At 45.3% G+C, this 22525-nt stretch overlaps 1 protein-coding gene across 1 annotated transcript in view; it reads left to right on the plus strand.

Annotated features, from left to right (window-relative positions):
* The window catches only part of Vangl1 (VANGL planar cell polarity protein 1), a 52975-nt gene that overhangs the window by 23023 nt on the left and 7427 nt on the right, over positions 1–22525 (plus strand). The window contains exons 4-5 of the mRNA XM_008834016.3: positions 1537–2144; positions 21578–21711. Of these exons, the coding sequence (XP_008832238.1) occupies positions 1537–2144; positions 21578–21711 (742 nt within the window). The remainder of the gene's footprint in view (positions 1–1536; positions 2145–21577; positions 21712–22525) is intronic.

The following is a 22525-nucleotide window of genomic DNA, read 5'->3' on the forward strand; positions in this document are numbered from 1 at the left end:
ATATCTCCCCATCACTTTTTCCTAAACAACTTCGTGTACACTTTCTCTTTTGTTTTTCATGGGGCTTTTTGCTACTCTAACATTCCCCTCTCTGAAGAGGTAACTCTAATATCTTTTAGGGATTAGGTAAGAGCTCCCAAATACTTTTGACATTTTTGGCCTTTGGAACAGAGTATATTGGTTGCTAAATGGCCCAAGGATGTTTTGATTTTAGTCAAGAAACTGGCTACTTTTCTTTGGGGTCTTTTTACCCTAACTGCCTAATTAATTCCTACCTCCTATTCTTATCATACCATCCCCTGAAGAGGTTACCCAAATTGCTGATAGGGAAGCGGGACACAGACTGCTCTAGCTTCTTCCATGCTGAACAGGGACACAGGGTGAGGCAATTGGGGTACCCCTTCAGTGGGTCTATCTAAAAGACTCCCAAATTGCATAGTGAAAGAGTTTTGTGTGTGTGTGTGTGTTTTTTTTTTTTTAAAGAATGTTTGAGCTGGGGCTGGAGAGATGGATCAGCAGTAAAGAATACTTACTGTTCTTCCACAGTACCTGGGTTTGATTCTAAGTACCCACTTGGTGGCTAACAACTGACCTAACTCCAGTTTCAGGAGCAATCTAACACCCTCTTCTGGCCTCTGTTGGCATTGCACACTTGTGGTGCACTTACATACATGCAGGCAAACACTTATACACATAAAATAAAAATAAAGAAAATATTTTTTAAAATTTTGAGCTAGTCTGACCGTAAAGTTTTAATTTGCTTATTTTGATCAATGAGAAGTATTGTCAAAGAGCTCTTGACACTGCTACTTATTAAAGTGGGGTTTACATGTGTCATATAGAAAATATAAGTAATATGTGCATCAGCTGTAGGCGAGCCTGGATTTATATCATGATCTTAGCTCTCTTTTTATGCCCTCTGCCCTGCAGAGCTATTGGGAGGTATAACAATGTTCTTCCCTTTCAGACTGGGGCTTTGTAAGCCTTTAAAACTCAGCATAAGTTGGGAGGGAATACAGGTGTTGGGGTGTTCCGCTAGGGTAAGTATTTGCAGGTTAGTCTAACAACTGGGCTATTTACTGCTGGGCAGAAAGCCCCAGGCTTCCAGAACTTTCCAGCTCAGGGGATGATAATACTGTGGTAATCAACCACCCAAACAAATTCAAAGATTCAGTTATGTTCTCTGTGTTCAAAGATGCAGATCTATAAAACATTTTAAAAATTGTTAAAATTTAAAGGTCTTTGTAAGGTTGTCTCTATAAACCTTTGATCCCATCACTTGGGAGGCAGAGGCAGGTAGAGATCTGTGAGATTGAGGCCAGCTTGGTCTACATAGTAAGTTCCAGGCCAGCCAGGGCTACAGGGAGCCCTGTCTCCAAAAAAAAAAAAAAAAAAGTCTCCTTGGTAAAAGCTGATTCAGCTTATTTCTGAGAAAGCCCAGTATATATAGCTGGGTAACTGAAGTGTCTTTTTGAGGCTTTTACAAATAAACTGCGTCTTGGGCCTCATCACCCTCATTGTCTTCTTTCCCATCAGGATGACAACTGGGGAGAGACCACCACTGCCATCACAGGCACCTCAGAGCACAGTATATCCCAGGAGGACATTGCCAGGATCAGCAAGGACATGGAGGACAGTGTGGGGCTGGATTGCAAGCGCTACCTGGGCCTTACCATTGCCTCGTTCCTTGGACTTCTAGTTTTCCTCACACCTGTTGCCTTCATCCTGCTGCCCCCAATCCTGTGGAGGGAGGAGCTGGAGCCCTGCGGCACTATCTGTGAGGGACTCTTCATTTCTGTGTCGTTCAAACTGCTAATTCTGCTCATCGGAACCTGGGCGCTTTTCTTCCGCAAACAGAGAGCTGATGTGCCACGGGTGTTTGTGTTCCGTGCCCTGGTGTTGGTTCTCATCTTTCTTTTTGTGGTTTCCTATTGGCTTTTTTATGGGGTCCGCATTTTGGATTCTCGGGACCGAAATTACCAGGGAATCGTGCAATATGCAGTCTCCCTTGTGGATGCCCTGCTCTTCATCCACTACCTGGCCATCGTCCTGCTTGAACTCCGGCAGCTGCAGCCCATGTTCACACTGCAGGTGGTCCGTTCCACCGATGGAGAGTCCCGCTTCTATAGCCTGGGACACCTGAGGTAAGGGGCACATTCAGCAAGCAACAAGGACAACTGATAATTCTAGAAGATCGCGGGTCCTCAGCTTGGCAAGAATGATGCCAGATGCAGGTGCTAGGACCAGAGCCTGACTCTTTCCCCTACCTCTGATAGGGGCAGTGTGCAGGCAATACCAGTGGGGTGGGGAGTCAGTGATGTCCATGCATGCTCACTGGGTCTGGATGGGGCACAGAAGTTGCTGGCTCCCAGCCAGGTTCAGGTTTTGCTGGACTGGTTTTGTAACTCATTAACAGCTTCCCAAAGTGGTACAGAAAAGATAGGCAGATTGATGGCTGCCTACCTTAACCATGAACTTGGCTTATGGATGATGGCCAAGGTGACTAGTAAGTGTCCAAAGTGGTACATCCAATACCAAGGTTTGGAATTATCCTAGGTGTCCATCAGCAGATGAGTAGATAAAGAAAATGTGTGTACATGCATGTGTATGTGTGTGTATGCACAATGAAGTTTTATTTAGCTATAAAGAAGAATGAAATTATGTCATTTGCAAGAAAATGGATAGAATTGGAGGTGATCATATTAAGCAAACTAAGCTATACTTTCAAAACTAATATCAGATTTTCTCTCATATGTGGAACCTACATTTTGTATACAAATATATACATGAAAATAGAAGGGGGGCTATTTAGGAAAGGGAATAGAGTTATCAGTTGGGGAGATGGCGGAATAGGAGAGGATGGTAGGGAGTGAGTGTGGTCAAAGTACATGATTTTTTTATCAAAAATGTCATTATGAAATGTATGACTGTGTATCACCCTCCTGAACTCAGTACTCAAAAATATAACACAAATTTCCTTTTAAAAAACATTTTATGGGGCTGGAGAGATGGCTCAGTGCTTAAAGCACTGGCTGCCCTTGAAGAGGACTGGAGTTCAGTTTCCAGCACCCACATGGCACCCAAGAACTATCCATAACTCCAGTTCCAGGGGATCCAATGTGGGCATTTCATGCAAACAGTACACATATATATGCAGGCAAAACATTCATTTATATAACTAAAACAATAATAAATTTAAAAACATTTCATTATTTTTAATTATGTATATATGTATGGGTGTGTGAGTATAGTTACCCACGGAGGCCAGAGGTGTGGGGATCCCCTGGAACTAGAGTTAGATATGAGCCACCATGTGTACTAGAAACTGGACTCTGGGCCCCTACAAGAGCAGTACACTTAACTGATAAGCCATCTCTTTAGCCCTGTAATACATATTTATTTTTTTTTTTTTTTAAAAAAGAGGTGAATCTCATTTACACTGACACCTCAGTAGGATTTCCAGATGTGTGAAGGCTGAGTGTTTTGAGAATGTACACATGAGAAAAAGTTAAACCCTATTCACACCTGTTCGTAAAATTGGTGCATTATTTTGTGGTTAAAGAGTGAGAATTGGTTTTTGTTTTATAATCAATAAAGGTAGTGCTGTACACTGGCTATATACTGAGTCTTTACCGAACCTTATGATATTGTTATTCCAAGAAACTGGGGGTTAGAGGACCTATGTAATTTGCACAAAATACCATACCCAGCTGTATTTGGAAGTCAGATATCATGGGGCTAGGGCTGAATTAATGCCCCAATTATGGCATCTCTCACTGTTTAGTGGCTTATTCTTCCCTCTGTTTCCTTCCATAAACCATGAGCTCCCTGAGGACACAGGCTGTGTCTTATTCCTTCTTGCATCCTTGGTGCCTGATGTGGAACATGGCACACAGTTGGCAATCCTATGGACCCTGGGTGAGTGACCTACCTGGGATGTCTGGCATCAAAACTTCACAATCCTAAGAAGTACAGGCTGGTGCATGTCACCTGTGATGGCCGACCTGGCAAAGCAGACAAGAGCTGTGAGGACACTTTGGTAACTACCAGAACAACTGGCTTTGTCTCATTTTGGCTGCTGTCCCAGAGAGATGGCCCCAGCACATTTAGAGTCAGATCCTACTGCCAAACCATTGTCATGTTGGCATGCACCATCTTTCATACCTCTGGCTCAACTCATACTGCCTGAGGACTGGTTGGTTTTGTGTTCAAGGTTGCTGTCAGCCTGATTAATCCTGAGGGGGGAATTGCTGTCTGGTCTGATGCGTTGTGTAGCATAACTTGGTGTTTCAAGGCCTTCATAGATGTCTGTAAGACTCTGAAAGCAAGGGAGTCACTGGTACATAGTGACCAGGAAGCTTACTTCCCACCCCTCATACTGGAGAAGGAGTGGCAGACACATAATGAATACTCACAGAGCCCAAGCCCAGAGACATAAGCTCACAACTGAAGAAAGACCTGTGCACTGCTGTGTGGTGGGCAGTCGCTATGCCAGGCCTGGAGACAGGGGATGGGGACACAGGAGGGCAGGGAGTTGAAGACAGTAGCAGTGATAAAGCCCATTGGGAAACAGCCTCTCTCAAGACAGAGTTTCCCAAAGTCAGTAGTGTGCTGAGAAACCCACTGTGGTCCTGGTACAGATGAATGGCATTTGGGACTGGTGTTGTGAAGTGGCAGACCATAGCCCGAGAGTGAGGCCAGCTGCAGCTTTGTTTCTTGGCTCCTAGCGATCTCTCACCTCACAGAGAAAGGTGATGTCTCTTCCTAGGCTCCCACCTTGTGCTAAGCTGCATTGATCTCATCTACACATGAGACCTGGGCAGGAATGAGAGGGACCAACCAAACAGTCCTGGCGTGTCTCACTGTGTAGCTGGATGGGTCAGGGACAGAAGAGGTAGGAGAGGCCAAACTGAACTAGATGGCTCCTGGCTTCCTGCAGACTCTTTGTGTGTGTGTGTGTGTGGGGGTGTCTGTTCTCACTATGGCAAACAGCCGCCTCATCTTTACTTTCTAATTAGAAACTAGTACCCCAACTCCTCAGAGAAGCCTACAGGTGTCACATGTCTAGCAGACCTGAAGGAGAGCATTTGAGTGGTCCCTTTTCTTCCTTTTGGCTCCTCATGCTCTCTGCCCTTTACCAGGCCCCTTTTGTCCTTCACATGGTGAGTCTGAATTCTGAGTTAGAAAGAGTGGTTGGAGAAGAAGCAGCATCTTTCCTCAGAGGTAGAACCTTTGAGCAGGGCTGAGTACTTGTGACTGTGGGGCTGAGAGCGCTAAACTGGGCTAAGCGCTCTGTGGACCCTGTCACCTGCTGATCCTTGAGCTAAATCTGGTCTGACCCCAGCAGTGACTGAAAGAATCACTGGGCCAGAAATCTAACTTCTAAGCCCTTTTGTAATGCGTGGAGGCAGGAGGGAAGGTGGGGGAACAGGAGAGACAAAGCAAGTCGCAGACATCAGAATAGTAGGTCTTCATCAGACTCAACCAGAACCCCAGGCCCTTCTGCTTTCTCTTTATGCAAAGCCTTTGCTGCAGAGTGACCTGTGGTGCTTAGGTGCAGAGCAATGGGGAATTCTTTTTTCTGGTTTTCAAAGGTGGTTTTACTGAATGGAATGAGCTATTTTTGAGAGTTGTCAAAAAAAAAAAAAAAAAATCCTGCTCTTCAGGTTCTTAAGAAAATGGACTGCCCGTTAGCTCTCATAAAAGGCTCTTGCTGTGGCCCTGCTTGTGGGCAGGAATAGTTTGGGGTTTATTTGAAAACCTTCAGAAATGAAAGAGGGTATTGTAAGATGTGAAATACCATAAATAGATTTAAGATAATGACCTAACTTTTATCTAGTGCCTTAGAAATTGCAAGGTTTTGGGTTTTTTTTGTTTTGTTTTGTTTTCATGTTTGGTCTTAATTTATCCCACCTCTAAGGGTCAGAGCAGGAAGTGTAGTGGCATAGAACTTTTCCAGTTGAGGATGGGTTAAGGGACCTGCTCAAGGTCACCAGAAACAGCACCTTACAGTTCAGCACCCAGGATGGAGTGGGAGGTGGAGCAGGTCTCAGCCCATACACACGCCAGTTGTCATTTTTTGGCCCCATTCTCCCAGTGATTTGCTAACATTTCTGTAGCCATATTAGAAATGTGATTTTTGATCTGACTATAAGAGGAGAAACTCAGAAGAACATGGAACAGAGATTTTAACATGGCTTTTAGTTATCTTAATAATTTCTCTGTTTTGAAATCTTCAAAGGAAAACTAGGTAAATATTGAAGCATGGGCACTAGGGTAATTGAGTCAGAGATGCTGAATAACAGAGACAAGCAAAACTCGTCTCTGTGAACAGCTCCTCAGTTCTAGCTACGTCTCAGGTGCCTTCTCCCCATTGAACACAGAGCTCGGTCTTCGGGACAGTTCTGTGCGGTAGATGCTGCCATCGTCACGGAGAGATGGGGAAACTGAGGCGTGGAGAGTTAAGTAAGTTGTTTAAGGCCGCATGCTGCTTGTAATTGTCAGAACCAGGGTGTGAGCCCCAGTGATCTGGTTCCAGAAGGATCTTTTAAAAATTTACTATTATTTTTAATGAATTTTTGTGAAGTTCGTACAATTGATTTTGATCATATTTAGATCCCTTCCCCATCTCCACCCCCTTACTAGCGTTCACCCAATTTAATGTACTCTATTATATATAATAAGGTCTATAGAGCCTAATTTGTGTCCCCTAATGTCCTTCAGTGTGGGTCTATCCACTGGAGCCTGGGTAACCTACCAAGAGTTATATCCTTAAAAGAGACTCTCCCCCCCCACCAGCCATAGGTTGCCAGTAGTTCCTCTGGTAGGGTTGGGGTTTCTTAGCCACTTCCCCAAGTCTATGCTGGGATTTTATCTCACTTGAGCTTGCATGAGACTTGTGTATGCTGTCACCATTGCTGTGAGTTCATATGACTAACTACCCAGCTGTCTGGAAAACTGTATTTCTTTGTGGTCATCCACTATCTCTGGCTCTTATAATCTTTCTGTCCCGTCTTCCACAATGATGCCTGAGATTTGGGAGGCAGAAGGTTGATATAGGTGTCCTATTCAGAGATAAGCACTCTGCAGTCTCTTATTCTCTGTGTGTTGGCCAGTTGTGGGTTTCTGTGTTAATCACCATCTGCTGCATAAGGATGCTTCTCAGCTGAGAGCTGAGAGATGCATTAATCTATGGGTATAACAATAAGTCATTAGAAGTCAATTTAATACTCTATCTCTTTAGCAAAAAGGCTCACCCCTATGACCTGAGACCTGTCTAGACTCAAGTTCCTAGACCTGATATCAATGTCAGGTATGGGCTCCATCCTGTGAAGCGGTCCTTAAATCCCATTAGAAAGTGGTTGGTTATTCCCCTAAAATTTGTGCCACTATTACTGGTGGGCACATCTTGCCAGGCCAGTTATTGTTTTAGCTCGCAGGATTCACAGCTGGGTAAGGTTGATGATTAAGTTTCTCTTCGGGTGGCATGCATAGCACCTTCCAGCACTATGAAAGCTAGCCGGTAGAGATGAGGCTTTGAAGTCAGCAACCAATTTGATTTCTCCCTGTTTCTTCCACAGCTCATGTATATAGTGTCTTCAGCAATAGGGTCTTACTGTAGAGTTCCAAAATGATCTTAACCATACTGACCTTCAATAGAGGGTTCCCTTCACACTGCTTCTGTAAGAACATATGAATGGCTTTTGAGTGCAATTCGTGGGCTTACTGTGCACCTGGCTGGGTGCTAGCTGATGTCATGTATGTTATCATCTTCATTTGACTCGTACTTTAGAACTGAACAGGCAATGCAGATGTCAGGAATGGCTGGCCTGTTCTCTGTGGTTCCTTAGCTCCATTGGTTCTTCAGTGGGTTTGGGCCTTTGGTCACACCTTTCTACATTCTCTGCTTTGCCTGCTTCAAGGAAGATGTCTTTTACCTAGTGCGGTGTAATGACTAGCCTCAAACATAGTAGCTTCACCACCACTTTATTATTTCTTACAATTCTGCAGTATGGGTTGGTCTTGGCTGGGAGGTCTTGCCTGGGTCTCTGTGTAATTGCGCATACACAGTGAGCCAGCTGTGGCTGAGCTTTGTTTCCTTCCTATGGATTTTGAGATGCTCTCCATCTCCACATAGACTCTAGACATGAGTGGGAGCTCAGGGATTCTACCCAAGTGGAAGCTCCCAAGCCCTACAAAGCTGAGGCCTGGAGCTGGCCCAGCATTGCTTCTGCTATATTCTCTTGCTTAAAGCAGGCTTAGATTTAAAGAGTGATAACTACTTGAGGTAGAAAATAGTGGGAGGCCTAGCTCAGTGTGGCTGTATTCCTTACTTTTCCTGTTGCTTTGATACAATACCCTGACAAAAGCAACTTAAGGGGGAAATTTGGGGTCACAATTTGAGGATACCGTGCATCATGGAGGGAAAATCATGGCAGCAGGATCTTGAGGTGGCTGGTCACATTGCATCCATAGTCAGGAAGCAGAGAGTGATGAATGCTGGTGCTCAGCTTACTTTCTCCTTCTTGTTCAGGCCAGGACCCACAGCCCATGGCATGGTGCCACCCACAGTTAAGGTGGATCTTCACACCTCAGTTAACCTAATGTAGATAATTTCTCATAGGCATGCTCAGAGACTAACCTAAGCAATCCCTCACAGGCATGCCAGAGACTTGTCTTCTAGGTAGGTCTAGAGCTTGTCAACACTTACCACCTTGGGTTTCCATTTCCATTCTGCTTGATTTTATTTTGTATATAGTTCTAATGTTTAATTTCTGTATCTTAAAAGGATTAGAATAGAAGTATCACATTAGAAGTGGAGCCAAAGTGCTGCTCTCAGGAGGCCCAGGAATATCAATGAATATTGATAGCCGATAGCCACCAGCACGAAGAGAAAAAGAGCCCACAAAGGCTGACACAACTCATAGCGCTCTGCAGGTTTTGATAGGTTTTTTCTTTAAATTCTTCATTCAATAAGACTATGAGTATCTTGTAAGTTGGCTTTGAACATGAACCTCTTTCTCACAGGTCTGGTAGCTAATCAGAGAACCTCTCATGCTTTATAAGAAATGATCATGGAGTTGCTTTTCAAACTGTAGAAATTTTTGGTTATGCACAGTTGTTGGATGGTTATGTTGCAAAGGGACTTTTATGCATCAAATAACCCCACCACCACTTATATGTTGAAGCACTTGGCCCCAATGTGGCTGTGTCTGAAGGTGGACCACTAAGGAAATAACTGAGCTTATTTGAGGTCATAGGCTAAGAATCTGGCCCAATAGGATTAGTGCCCTTATACGATGAGACACCAGAAAGCTTACTGTGTTTCCACACATACACACACACACACACACACACACACACACACACACACACACATACACGTGCACACATGCACACACACACGCCATGTGAGACCACGGTGGAGGTTACCATCTGCAAGTCAGAATGGGGGAGCCCCCCTAAAACCAAATTGACTGGAACCTTGATCTTAGCCTTCAGAGCTATGAAAATCAATTGCTGTTGTGCAGGCTACTCAGAATGTGCATTTTGCTGTCACAGCCCAAGAGAAGACAGAATATTATGAACACTAGCGATTCTTTACCTCAAAGCCCAGATATCGGGCGGGGGGGCGGTGTGTCAGTGAGCACAGATTGTCCCTGATGAAACAGAGCTGGTCGTGTCCTCTGGGCAGCTCATCCATGCTTCTCCAGGCCTTCTTTCTGTGGTTGCTCTTTGGTTTTCTACTTAAAATGAGGAAAGGAGCATCTTCCAGGATTAAGCCAGGGTACATCTGTCTCCCTGGGAACTCTCACATCTGTGATTCTAAGTGGAGAAGTCTCCGAGTTGATAATCACACTGCAGATCAGACTCTGCTGTCAGACTGGGCCGGGCCTTCCCTCCCACGTTGGGGACTAGCACCAGTGGTCTGGGGTGGCTGGTCAGGACAGTCCAGAGCCATTGGCTATGACACTGTAGAGTGTTTTTAAATGACTGCTGGAGGTTTGGGCTCATGTTATTACTATCGTGGTTTTCATATATAAACTGTTATTTTTAGAAATGCGTGTTTTTCACTTGTGTAAGTACTTTCCAGTAATGCTATTTCACCAGTCTTCATGCCCACTCCTTTGAAAAGCAACGGATAAAAATGAATGCCAATTTAAAAGTAGAGTGTGAAGGTCTTTGCTTAGGCCATGCTGTGGGAGAATCTGGAAGGCATGCACAGAGCACCCGTTTGTGGCTTGGTGCTGTGGTGCCTGTTAAAAGTGGCTGTAATGAGAGTGTAAGCTGCTGGACACTGAAGCACTGTGTTTATACAGCTGCTTTCTGGCAACCACCACAGCTGGGACAGCTTGCTGAGCAGGGCAACCACCAGCAGCCCCATGCTGAGGCCAGAGGACTCATCTCGCCTCTCACAGGGCACAGGGCTGTGGAAGGGCAACTAGTGGTTTAGACTTCCTTTTGGGGGGGCTGTGGCAGTTTAGAGTGCCTTCCTGGGTCCACGCTGGTCTAGATGGCCTTTCTGGAGTTCATGCTGATGTTAACAGCCTGTTGGGGGCCATGCTGGTGCAGACAGCCTTCCTGGAGGACATGCTAGTGTAGACAGTCTTTCTGAGGCCCATGCTGGTATAGATGACCTTCCTGGAGACCATGCTGATGTAGACCGCATTCCTGGGGATCATGCTGGTATGGATGGCCTTCCTGAGCGCCATACTGGTATGGATAGTCTTCCTAGGGCCCATGCTGGTGTGCCATTCCTTCCTGGGAACCATGATGATGTGGATGACCTTCCTAGGGGCTATGCTGATGTAGACAGTCTCTCTAAGGGCCATGCTGGTATGAATGGTCTTCCTAGGGCCCACCCATGTTGCTATGGCAGGCCTTCCTGAGGGCCATGCTAATACAGCTATCTGTCCTAAGGGGAAGTGGTTATGCCTGCTTTCCTCAAGGACTCATTTGCCCTGGTCCCATGCTCCATAACCTCACCTACAAATAGATGTAGATGTGACTGTACTTAGTGGGGCACTGACAAGCAAGGATGCTGTGACTGGGGTCTCCTTTCTCTGTCCTGCTGAGCCACCCTCAGCTCTGTTCTAGATCTGACTTGCCAGGTTGCTGTTCACCCTTGGACTCCAGACTTGTCATTTGTGCTCCTGTAGTCTTCCCAAAGTGCTGATGTTGAGGAAGGTCAAGCAGGGAAGGGAAGACAAGCTGAGCCTCCCAGGTGGGTCTGGCAGCATTCTTAGTCCCTAACTAGAGGTTTTCGAGCACCCTAAGTAGGCGCTTGTCTTTGATCCTCGGATCTCTGGTGTTTATCTTAGTGTGATTCATCATAGGTATCTACAAAACCAAGAAAAGCCAGTTCCCCACTGGCCTAAGACTGGACCATACAGAGAGATAGCAGTGTGGTGGTGTGGGGAATGGGAAGGGATCTGTGCTACAACCTAGAAGCAGAGCTGCAACTCTCCAGGTAGATAATGGCAAGGCCATGGCTTTTACCTGCAGGAACAGGTCTCCTAGGTACTGGTAGGAGAGGACTCCAGTATCCTTGTGTTGGAGAATATAGCCAGAGGGCTCTGACTGTGACATCAGCTGCTCAGAAAGAGGCTGTCTGTCTGTCACCACACTCAGGCCCCTCCACAGGACCATCATGGCCAGGAGGGGTATACACCCATGGCGACTTTGTGTTGTTTTCTGAGACCAGAAGCAGGTCTCATTCTCACAGAGTCCACCCAGTGTGGGCACACTCTGGGTGTGACTTCACTTGCAGTGTTGAAGACTATGTTTTCCAGGACTCATCTTATCATTATAAACTTAAAATGGAGGTCATGAAAGTATGTGGAAGTGCTCAGGATGTCCCCCAGCCTGTACTTTGAAGGCCAGACCATGATGACTCAGTCTTGTTGGTTCTGCTCCCTTGGAGCTCTGGAATCAGATAGATCAGGCTTCCCATATCATATGCCTGTTCTTCTTTCATTGAAGACAGGCTGTGAGGCTTGTCCATAGTCTGATATTCAATGTGGAGGCCAGCAGCACTTTCCAGCTTGTGAACGCTGATTCAAAGAACTTGTTTGCTAAAGCTTCACCAACCTAGCAGGCTTGAATCCCCTGTGAATCCATGTAGTGATAGACAGACACCTCTGCAGCCTTGCCCGCCAGCCAGAGCCCATGATCTGCTTTCCTTCTCAGAATGGGTAGTGTTGTCCTGACAAAGTCCCAGAAAACCTAACCTGTCTCCTGGGTCCATAAACACGAGCCAGTTATAGTTTTTGCCGCTCCTTGTCCCTTGGACTTCCAAGGTGATTGTTGCCTGTTATCTGTGGGACTCGATCGAGCTAGCTTCCCAAATAGAACTGCAAGACAAACACCCTAATTAAAAGGCAGAGGGTCCAGAGATGTAAACACTGTGGGCCTGGCTCTCCGCTGAGGCAGAAGCTCTCAGGCTAATTATATTTGTTTCTTTGGGACTCACACAAATATTGCTGTGAGTGGCCCCAACTCCAGGTCTGGGGCAGTGAAGTCCATGTATGCAGGACGATTCAGCTCTCTAGATGTTGCTGGGGAGAAAAGCAACTCTAAAAAGGAAGGCTTTATTTTGGCCCATGGTGCCAGGACACAGCCCATCAAGGCAGAGAAGCCACCGTGGCAGGAGCTTGAGGAAGCTGTTCACACTGCATCCACAGTCAGTAAGCAGAGAGAGGAGAATGTTGCTGTTCAGCTCCCTTTCTCCTTTTTATTCTGACAGAGGCTTGTCTCCAAGGCGATTTTTGAGCCTGTCGAGTTGCACATCAATATTAACCGTCTCTCACCCTGGCTTGGAGTTTTCCCCAAAAAAGCAGAATCAACTTTAACATGAGGTTCTGCATTTTTGCATTTTCTGAGACCTGAGTTTGAGCTTGAAAATGTAACCACCAGAGCAGACCTACCTTAAAACACAAGAGACAGGATGACTGGGTATCTAAGGTGGCATTTCCTATCGGTGTCTGTAATGTCCCTCTCCTCTCTCTGCCCTACTGTGACTCTCCTCATCCTCTCCCCTTTGCACTTACGCAGAGCTTCTGTTACAGTGAGGGCAGCCCCTCCCACCTCCACCTTGCCCTGTGTTTCCCTTCTTCCCTAAGTACATTCTGACTTGGACTGCTTTAAGAAAGCACCACAAACAGGGCGTCTCAAATCGGCCTTCCTTCTCAGTTTCTTGGAAATCTGAAATCTCCTTCTGCATGGGCAGGGGCCTCACACCCTCTCAAAACTCTAGGGAGAATCCCTCACCTCCTCCTGCTTCCACGTGCCTAATGGCAGTCCTGGCCCTACTGGCCTGCAGCTGCATCTTTCATTCCTGCCTCCATTGTTCCTGTGTCTCTTCTTCTTACAAGGACACCAGCATGCCCCTCCTTTTAACGACAGTAACATCTATAGAGACCCTGTTTCAAAATCAAGTCACATACTGGTTCCAGATTGACACAAATTTCAGAAGATATATTTCCCTGTATTAGGTTTCTCAGCCCTCCAGTGACTGAGCACTGACCCTAGCACTCCCATCACAGATGACTGGGAACAGGGTTTAACATCTGTCTCTATTCTTCTGCCTTCTCTCTCTGGAATTTCCTTAACCTGGTGTCCACGTGATGGGACATTTTAAGACTTAGCTCAGAAATTTGGCTTTGCCTGTTGTGTGGACCTCGGCTAGCATCTCTCTCCTTCTTCTCCCTGTGTGCATGTTCTAGCTCTATCTCTGAGTCTTTTCAGTCTGCTCAATGTGTGGGTGGTTGTCACCACCAATTGGAGTGAAAGGCCTTTTGCAATTCTGACATCTTTATCTCAGTGTCTGGGACATCACAGGTGTTCAGGTTCATAATTACTGTGATGGAGCCAGGCAACTGGTTATTCGGCCTTTTTTTTTTTTGAATGTCAGCATAGCTGACTCAGGATAATGAGTATGTGCCCTAAATGGAAGTCTTGCCAGATTTTACTATGTGATCAGAAGACTGTTCAATGCTACTTTTGTCAGCACGTGCCTAGGTAATGAGAGCAGTGGCCTAGCATTGGTGCAGGGCATTAGCGCGCGAGAAAGACGTCCGCTTTTTCCAGTCAAGGAGAAAGCTGCTCTGTTGACAGAGCTAAATGGATCTAATTAATATTTGAAAAGGCTGAAACTTTAAGACTTTATTTGTCCCTGCCCTCTCCCGTTTGTCTTGTGAGGAGCTGAGGGTGGGTTTCAGCTTGGATGAGTTCTGAATGTTGTTATCATGTGTACTAGTTTGATTGCAGGTAGCACAGTCAAGTCAGAGGAAAGAGAATGTCTAGGAAATAGGAGGTGTCATGTATGGGGATGTGCGGCTGCATCTAGACCTTGGTCCCTCTGGCTTCAACATAAGGGGGTTAAGGAGATGGCTGTGGTCCCAAGTGCTTCCTTCCCATGTGTGATAGACTTTCACAAGGAAGAGGGGCACAGCTGCAAAGAAAGCAGTAGATGAGCCAGAAGTAGAAATTAGAGACAATTTCAGAACCACAGGAGAATGATCTTTCTTTTAGGAGGCTGAGAACTGTCTGGGGTATCATCAAGGGAATTGTTACCTGGATTGGGAGATTGGAGTAGATGAATTCTGATTTGATTCTTGAATCTCTGGGAGGACACAAGAGAGCTCTTCCATCTTTAGAGCATGGGACGATGACCATCAGCATTCCACTGCTGAGACAAAGTCCCTGAGACAGATGATTTTTAAGGAGGAAAGCTTTATTTTGGCTTATACTTTCCATTTTCGCCTATGGTCACTTTGGACTTGGGGCAAGGCAGAGCATGTAACAGATCAGAGCTGCTCAACCCATGGCAGCGAAGAAGCAAAGAGGGACAGGGCTGATGGCCAATGTCCCTTTCAAGAGCACATCCATAGTAACATAACTTTCTTCCATGAGGCTCCACCTCCTAAGAGTTTTACTACCTCCCAGCTACCTCCCATTGGCAACCATGCCTTTAATGGATGACCTTTGGGAACATTTAAGATTCAAGCCATAACAAACCATTCAATATAAATGGAAAGTTAGGCCATGCGTTTATGCCTGGGGACTGCATGAATATTTTAGCTGACCACCCCCATTTCCTATTGTAAAATGTTTCTGCTCGTTATTAATAATGCAGTAATATTTTATATAATGTTTTATAGTTTATAAATACATTCTCTGGCATGATTTCATTTGTTCTTAACAACTACATTCAGTAGTTGGTATTACATCTCCATCACAGGCCAAAGGGAAATGAATTCTAGAAGGTAACAGAAGAGCAAGATCAGCTCTGAAACCCAGACCTGCCTGTAAGGCCAGGCCTTTCTCTACCTGTGAACCACCTCTCTGTAGGTAGATTGGATTTTTAGGAATCTGGGAGTTGGCAGGGTTTCGTAACTTTGTGGTTCCTATCCCTGAAGAAATCTATTTGGAGGGACCCACCTTGGCTCACTTCTAATGGCAATACCTCACCGTGGGGAGGTTGGTGAAGGTGCATACAGGGGATAAATTGGCCTTCCCAGCACACGTGGACATAGAAGCCAATGGTGGTACCATTTATGTGGCACATACATTGGACCAATTGCTTTAAAATATATTATCTTACTTAATCTTAACAAGTCTAAACTAAGCAGAGACGTCAAAGTAGCAAGGTAAAGGGTAAACTCCCAAATCTTCAGTATCTTCCTTTCCTAGCTTAACTGTCAATTAAAATGAACTCTTAGAAAGTTAGAATTCACAATTGTGCCCATGAACAGTGAAGCTTCTTTTTTTAAAATTATTTATTTAATAACCACATGATTAGAAGAAGCATTCATTACAGCTTTAACATATCCAATAACAGTTTCCAGAGCAAAGATACATCTCTTTCAAAAGTGGCTGCAAATTTTTAGGTTCACAGTTGAATTAATACAGTTATACAATATTGAACTCAGTATAAACCCTATAAGACATAAAATTGAATGAGGTTTTAACCTTTAAAAAAGATCTCCATTTCATTTTAAAATATACTGTTTCCTACAGAAAAACTCATTTAACAGTAAAACTTCTAAGACAGCTCATACAAGCTGAGGCCAGCCTTTGCCAGCACCTGATAAATCTGGACTTCACAGTCTCTAGCTAGAGTGTCTGACTCTTACCAACCTACCCGCTTCACTTCATTAGCCTTTCAGTAACACACCACGGTAGCCGGGGTATCCTAGAGTCCACTAACCATAGAATAGACAGGTGTTCTGGTTATTAGTTCCATCCTACCCATAAAATCTGAGGTTTGAAGGCCTGAATAAGACAAAAAATGAGGAAGCCAGTGAGGTGGCTCAGGGGGGTAAGTTGCTTACCACACAAGCCTGACAACCCGAGTTTGATTCCCCTGATCCACAATTTAAAGAAGCCAGATGTGGTAGGGCACATCTGTAATCCCAGCCCTCCTACAGCAAGATGGGGGGCAGAGACAGGGGAATGATGAGGGAGCTCATGGGCAGCTAGCCTAGAGTACTCAGCATGGTAAAAACAAGAGAGACCTACCAAAAAGTAGAAGGGGAGAACTGACTCCTGAAAGTTGTCCTCTGACCTCCACACACTAGGACATGTACACACACACACACACACACACCCCACACCACACACACACACACACACACACACACACACACGTGAGACACACAGACAGAGTCAGAGAGTGATAGGGAGACAGAGAGTTAAATATATCTTTAAAAATAAACAAAAGATCCAAGAGTCATGTTGGCTGGTAGTTGTGTCCTCCCAGTCCATGTCCCTGTTTTCTTTAGAATCAATTTATCTTTCAGATTTTTATGATCTAAAATGTGAACTGTATTGCCAGGTGTTTGTGTCTTTCCAGGTCTGTTTAAAAATGTGGCTCAAGGGCGAGCTACTCTGCCCTGTGGTCACAGCATCTTATAACCATGGGTGTTGATTCCTCAAACAACCAACACCTGTCATGTTGCACTTCTTTGTGCTACAGAAAAAACAGGCCAGCAAGACAACCTGGTCAGCACTGAGCTTTAAAGTGTGACTGTGGTTCCCTTGGTCATCTGTGCTGATATATTGCTGCCCTTTCCCTCCTAAAGTTCAGGTTTGACTGCATCCACAGCCTGTACCGCAGACGCCACCTGACTGCAGTGCAGGGCTCCTGCTTGGATGGTTGAGCCAGGTCACCATCTTTTCTCTCTAAATACAGTGTATACAGCATGGTACCCAGCTCCTCACCAATTTGATTTTCCCCTCTCCTTCCCTAGAGGTGATCTGGTCTAGAGATTGGAATTGGTTGAATCGTTTGCTTTTGTTCATCTCTGAGGCCCTTTTTGCCTCTGAAATTCCATGGTTTTGTGAAATATATTCTCGGGGTCAATCCTAGACCTACGGGAATCCCAGGGTTTCATGAGTGGACAAGTTGAACCAGCAAGTGTCATATGTGGAGAAATCAAGAGGCATGTCCTTTGTGTGTAAAAGACTTCTGAAAGTAGTTGTATAAGAGGAAAGGCCCACATGCTGAATTTCTAGCAGATGCTGTTCCTAGTCTACTTTCTGCTGCTATGATCACTAACCAAAACCAACTTGGGGAGGAAATGGTTTATTTGGGTTACAGTTTACAGCCCATCATCAAGGGAAGCCAAGGCAGGAACTTGGAAGCAGGAACTGAAGCAGAAACCATGGAGGAAGGCTGCTTACTGGCTTGCTCCCCTGGCTTACTTAGCTGGCTTTCTGATACACTCAGGACCGCATGCCTAGGGATGGCACCACCCACAGTGGTCTGGGCTCTCCTACATTGATGAGCAATTAAGAAAATGCCTCATGGCATGACCACTGGCCAATCCAATGGAGGAAATTCCTCAATTGAGGTTCCCTCTTCCCAGATCTCTCTACTTTGTATCAAGTGACAAAACTAATCAGCACAGATGCCACAGCTCTATGTGGTGCTGGGGATGCTCTCAGTTTAGGGACAGGCCATAGGTTCTGGTGAGTGTGAAAGGCTTCCTGAAAGAAGCAGGGCCTGCTCTGGTCCTCTGTGGTTTGTGTATTACATGGTTTACTCCCTGTAAAAAGATGAAGCGTGATAAATTAGATTTTAACCGAAATGATCACAACCATTTTTTAAACATGGTCATGTTGGTTAGATATTGTTTTAGTTCTGTGGAAATTCTCATTCACCAGTATTGTTACATCGGTTGAGTCCCAGACAAACGGTTCTCTGTAGGCAAAAGTATGTGCAGCTCTTTAGAGGCATTTATAAACTTGGCGTGAGAGTACTTCAGCTCCAGTGTTAGCTTGTCAGCCTGGGCAGCCCGCCAGGGCCTTGCCTGGCTCTGAGTCACCCTGGTGTCTCTGTGAGATGACAGGGCTGGAGGGAGAGCAGGAGGCCTGTACTTCTTGTGTGTGCTTCTAAGGTTCTGAGTTTCTCTGGCCTTGGGGAGACTGAAGCCCTGCTTGAAATATCAATTCTTTTTGACCTACTGCGCCAGCCCCATCCCTGGACACTTCTTAGGGAATATGTAGGGTTTTACTCTGAGGTTGGCTGCCCTGGGCCCATACTGGAAGGTGGCAAGGTAGGGAGCCTGTTGGAGGTAGACAAGGAGAGAAGCCACTTCTAATGATGGCACAGGACAGCTGTGGAGTGAAGGCACTGAGCAATGGAATGGTTTCCTTATGGTTTCCGGATTCTATTGAGTCTGTGGGATTTTCTGAGCTTCTCCTTGTGGCCTGACTGAAAAGCAAAACCCAGTAGCCACCACAAGAGGATTTTGTTTTGAAGATGAGCCTGAGAACAATTTCTGAAAATTGCCTTTCTGTTCTTAACTTTTTTTCATGATTTTGTATTGCTGGGTATGATGGCACACACCTTTGATCCCAGCACTCAGGAGGCAGAGGCAGGCAGATCTCTATGAGTTCAAGGCCAACCTGGTCTACATAGAAACTTCCAGGCCAGTTGAAGCTACAGGGAGACCCTGTCTCAAAAAGACCCCCCCAAAAAATTGTATGGGTATGTATATGCCCATTTGTGTGAGTTTATGTGTACCATGTGCATGCAGGAGCCCATGGAAGCCATAAGAATGCATCAGATACCCTGAAACTGAAGTTACAGGAGGTTATGAACTGTGTGATAGGGTGTTGGGAACTGAACCCAGATCTTCTGCAAGAACAGTAACACTCTTTAACCCTAAGCCATCGCTCCAGTCTCCTAAATTCTTAACTTTTGATCAAGGAAATAATTTTCTGTTACAACCCAAGCACCTAGAGAAATTTCTATGTCAGTAAAGAAGCATGGGGTGGACTAATGTGAACCCGTGGTCCAGATAGCTATGGCTCATTTTTATGCTTAAGGGCTCTTTGTCTCATCTGAGGCCCAGAAATTCTGGAAAATCAGCATGTGGGCAGAGCCATAAGTAGCATAGGTGTTCACGAAGGCATATGTCTGTCACAGGCTGTGATGCACCTCTGGATGCAGTGGGGTCAAGGAGCACTTGTCCTTCTCTGAAGAGATTGGGACCACGCAGAGCTGGAGATCCTCTAGAGCTCAGAGCAAGCACAAAGATCTGTAATGACACAAACTTCAGCTTAAGGGCCGCCTCCCTGCAAGCTGCTCTCTTGCATTCTACACTGTCCTATGCAGTGTTGAAACCCTGCTTGGTTGGTCTCCATGTATCCCAGAGTAAGAACAGCCTCCATGTTTCATCCCTGATGCTCCACGTACCTGGCTGAGTGGAAGCGCTTTCCGGTGACCCTTGACTTTGCAGAGCTTGCCAGATGCAGATACTTAAATATAAGAATGGGGGGTGAGTAGCCAAGGGAGGGAATGACAAGGACTTCCAAAATGGAAATTGACTCTTAGAGATCCCTGATTTCCTCGCACGACGGTGCAACTCACATGCATGCAGGCAACACACTCATACACATAAAATTAAAATAATAAAATATTTTTTTAAAAAATTTAAAAATCTCTGCTTTCCATTAGGCAAGCTTGATCTCATCAGAGTTCCCCAACAATGGTCCCCTCATCTCACATGTCTACAATAACATTAAACACAACTGAATGCCATTCACTGCTGGGGATGGAACTGAGAAAACATTGCTATGTCTCCATTGTCAGGGAGGTTAGCTGACTGGCTTCTCCATCATTTGTAGACTCTGTGCAGTTCTGTTTGATTTTCTTTTTCTTGTTTTGTTTTTTGTTTGTTTGAGACAAGGTCTCATGTAAACCAGGTTGGCCTCTAACTTGCTATATAGCCAAGGATAACCTTGAACTTCTAATCTCCTTTCCTCTCCCTGATTACAGGCATGCAGCAGTTTCATATAGTGCTAGGAAAGTACTGAGCTTCAACACCAGGCCTCCGTTCAGTTCTTAAAGCAGAATTCCAAAGGAAGCTTGTGAGAAAGGCACCGGGGGAGGGGAGGTAGGGGAGGAGTAGTATAACAGAAAAAAATCTTTAGCTGGTTAGTTAAGTGGCTGCATGGTTAGTGTGAAAGGAAGACTCCGAGCCACTCTGAGAGACCTGTGATGCCACATGGTGATCCAGGAATCCAAGGCAGCCCTGTCCTAGCAATCCTGGCTGTTATAAATAATCCTTATAAGCCCATCATCTTAGCAGAGTGCTAGGAAGGAGACTCTAAAGGGCAAGATAAAACATAGCTGTGGTGTCTAGTACCCTGGGGTTGGTGAACAACATAGAGCTGCAGGTGTCAGGACACATGCTGCTTCTGAGGCCACATAGCATGGAATGAAGAGGTGGGGTAGAGCTTGTCAAACTGCACCAGAGTGCCGGTCTGCCTGTGGCTCACATCATGTCATTGTACAGCATGTAGGTTTCTCAGTCTTAGTTTTCAGATCTTAATTGGGAGTGTCAGATGAAATGGAGTTAAGTGAAAGCCCTTCCCTTGCTATTGTGGATCGGTCTTGAAACTGGGGATTTTGTATCCGATTTCCGTTAGGCTCCCAGCATACACATCCCCACACCCAGTCCTGCTTGTAGATGTCACCTGCTCCCCACTCTGTTCTCCTGAGCTCCCAGATCTGTTGAGTGCCAGAGACAACAGTCAAAAGGCAGGGAATCTCCAGGCCCTTAATCCCCAGATATTCACAGCTGATGCCTGGTTTCAGGGAGGCCATGACTGTGATCTAGAAGACCAGACCAGTTCCTCTGATGGGGCAGTGCAGCATGTGTGTGAGGCCAACTGAGCAAGGGCCTCAGAGAATGAATCTGCACGTTGTCCTTTCACTTGTGAGCCCTGTGACCACTGTCAAATCCTTTTTCCTTTGGGAAATCCTCAGTTTCCCTTCTTTGTAAACTGAGGTGAAACAGATAAAGTTCTCTACATACTAAGTTGAAATCTCAGTTACAAGTATAAATAAATTTTTCCTCTTCCAAATATTGGTTAGATGGGATATGGTGAATGACAGAGCCTTGGGAGGCAAGGATGCCATTAACAGTGGGACTCATGAGGGGTGGAGAAGCCCGCAGGCTTCTGCAGAAGGTTATTGACTTTTTATTATTTGAAAGGGGTTTTTTTTCACTTTAGACCTGCTTATTCCATGAAAACTTTGCAATAATTGTGCCCTTGTTCACAGCATCCAGCGAGCAGCATTGGTAGTTCTGGAAAATTACTACAAGGATTTCACCATTTATAACCCAAACCTCCTAACCGCCTCCAAGTTCCGAGCAGCCAAGCACATGGCCGGCCTGAAAGTCTACAATGTAGATGGTATGTGCTCTAAAGTGTCTGGGGTGGAGGGCATAGTTATGGGCTTAAACTTAACGGTACATTTGGTTCTACTCCTACTCTGCTTTTTATGGTCCTTTCTCATTTCAGAACAATTTCTTTTTATTGAATGGAGGCAAATGTGTTTTCCAGGGCAATATGTGTACAGTCAGCATATATGGGAAATTTGTTCATTTGGGGATTTTGTGATTGGAGATGATAGTGATGTATTTCCTGCCTCTCCTGGGAACACCTTTTACTGAAAGCTAATAGGAAGGAGTTGCTTTTCAAAATTTGGACAAGTTATTCAAAGACTGAGAAAGTTCCCCAAGGGCATGGAGTCTAGAAATGTCAGTTCAGGTGTCTCGGGAGCTCTGCACAGACACTTCTCAGTCCTGGCTAGGAGCCGGAGAAGCTGGAAACAGACTGGAGCAGTCCCAGCTGGGTTTCCTTCAGAGTATCAGGTGTTTAAGTGTGAGAAACAGGACCCTGTGTCATTCCTTGCTGGGTACCTAGAACAGGACAAGGGCTTTACAGACTCCAGAAGAGGATCATGTTGTCACCAAATCAACTGCTTTATGCTGGGTATCATTTTTTAGTGACAGTATCCTCCTAGATTTTTTTGTCTATGTAAAATGTGTGGTTCCCTGTGAATCCTGAAGGACTGGTAAAATACATCTGTGATATGAAAACTCAGCAGCTTCCCATGAGTCACCATTCAAGCAAGTTACCCAGAAGAAAGCCTGAGAGCCTGCCATGCCTTTCTGACAAACTAATGGGGTCAGCAGTCAGGGATGACAGCAGAATTCTAAGTCTT

Source organism: Nannospalax galili, unplaced genomic scaffold, assembly GCF_000622305.1.
Source record: "Nannospalax galili isolate Female #2095 unplaced genomic scaffold, S.galili_v1.0 scaffold475, whole genome shotgun sequence".
In the NCBI taxonomy this organism is placed as follows: Eukaryota; Metazoa; Chordata; class Mammalia; order Rodentia; family Spalacidae; genus Nannospalax; species Nannospalax galili.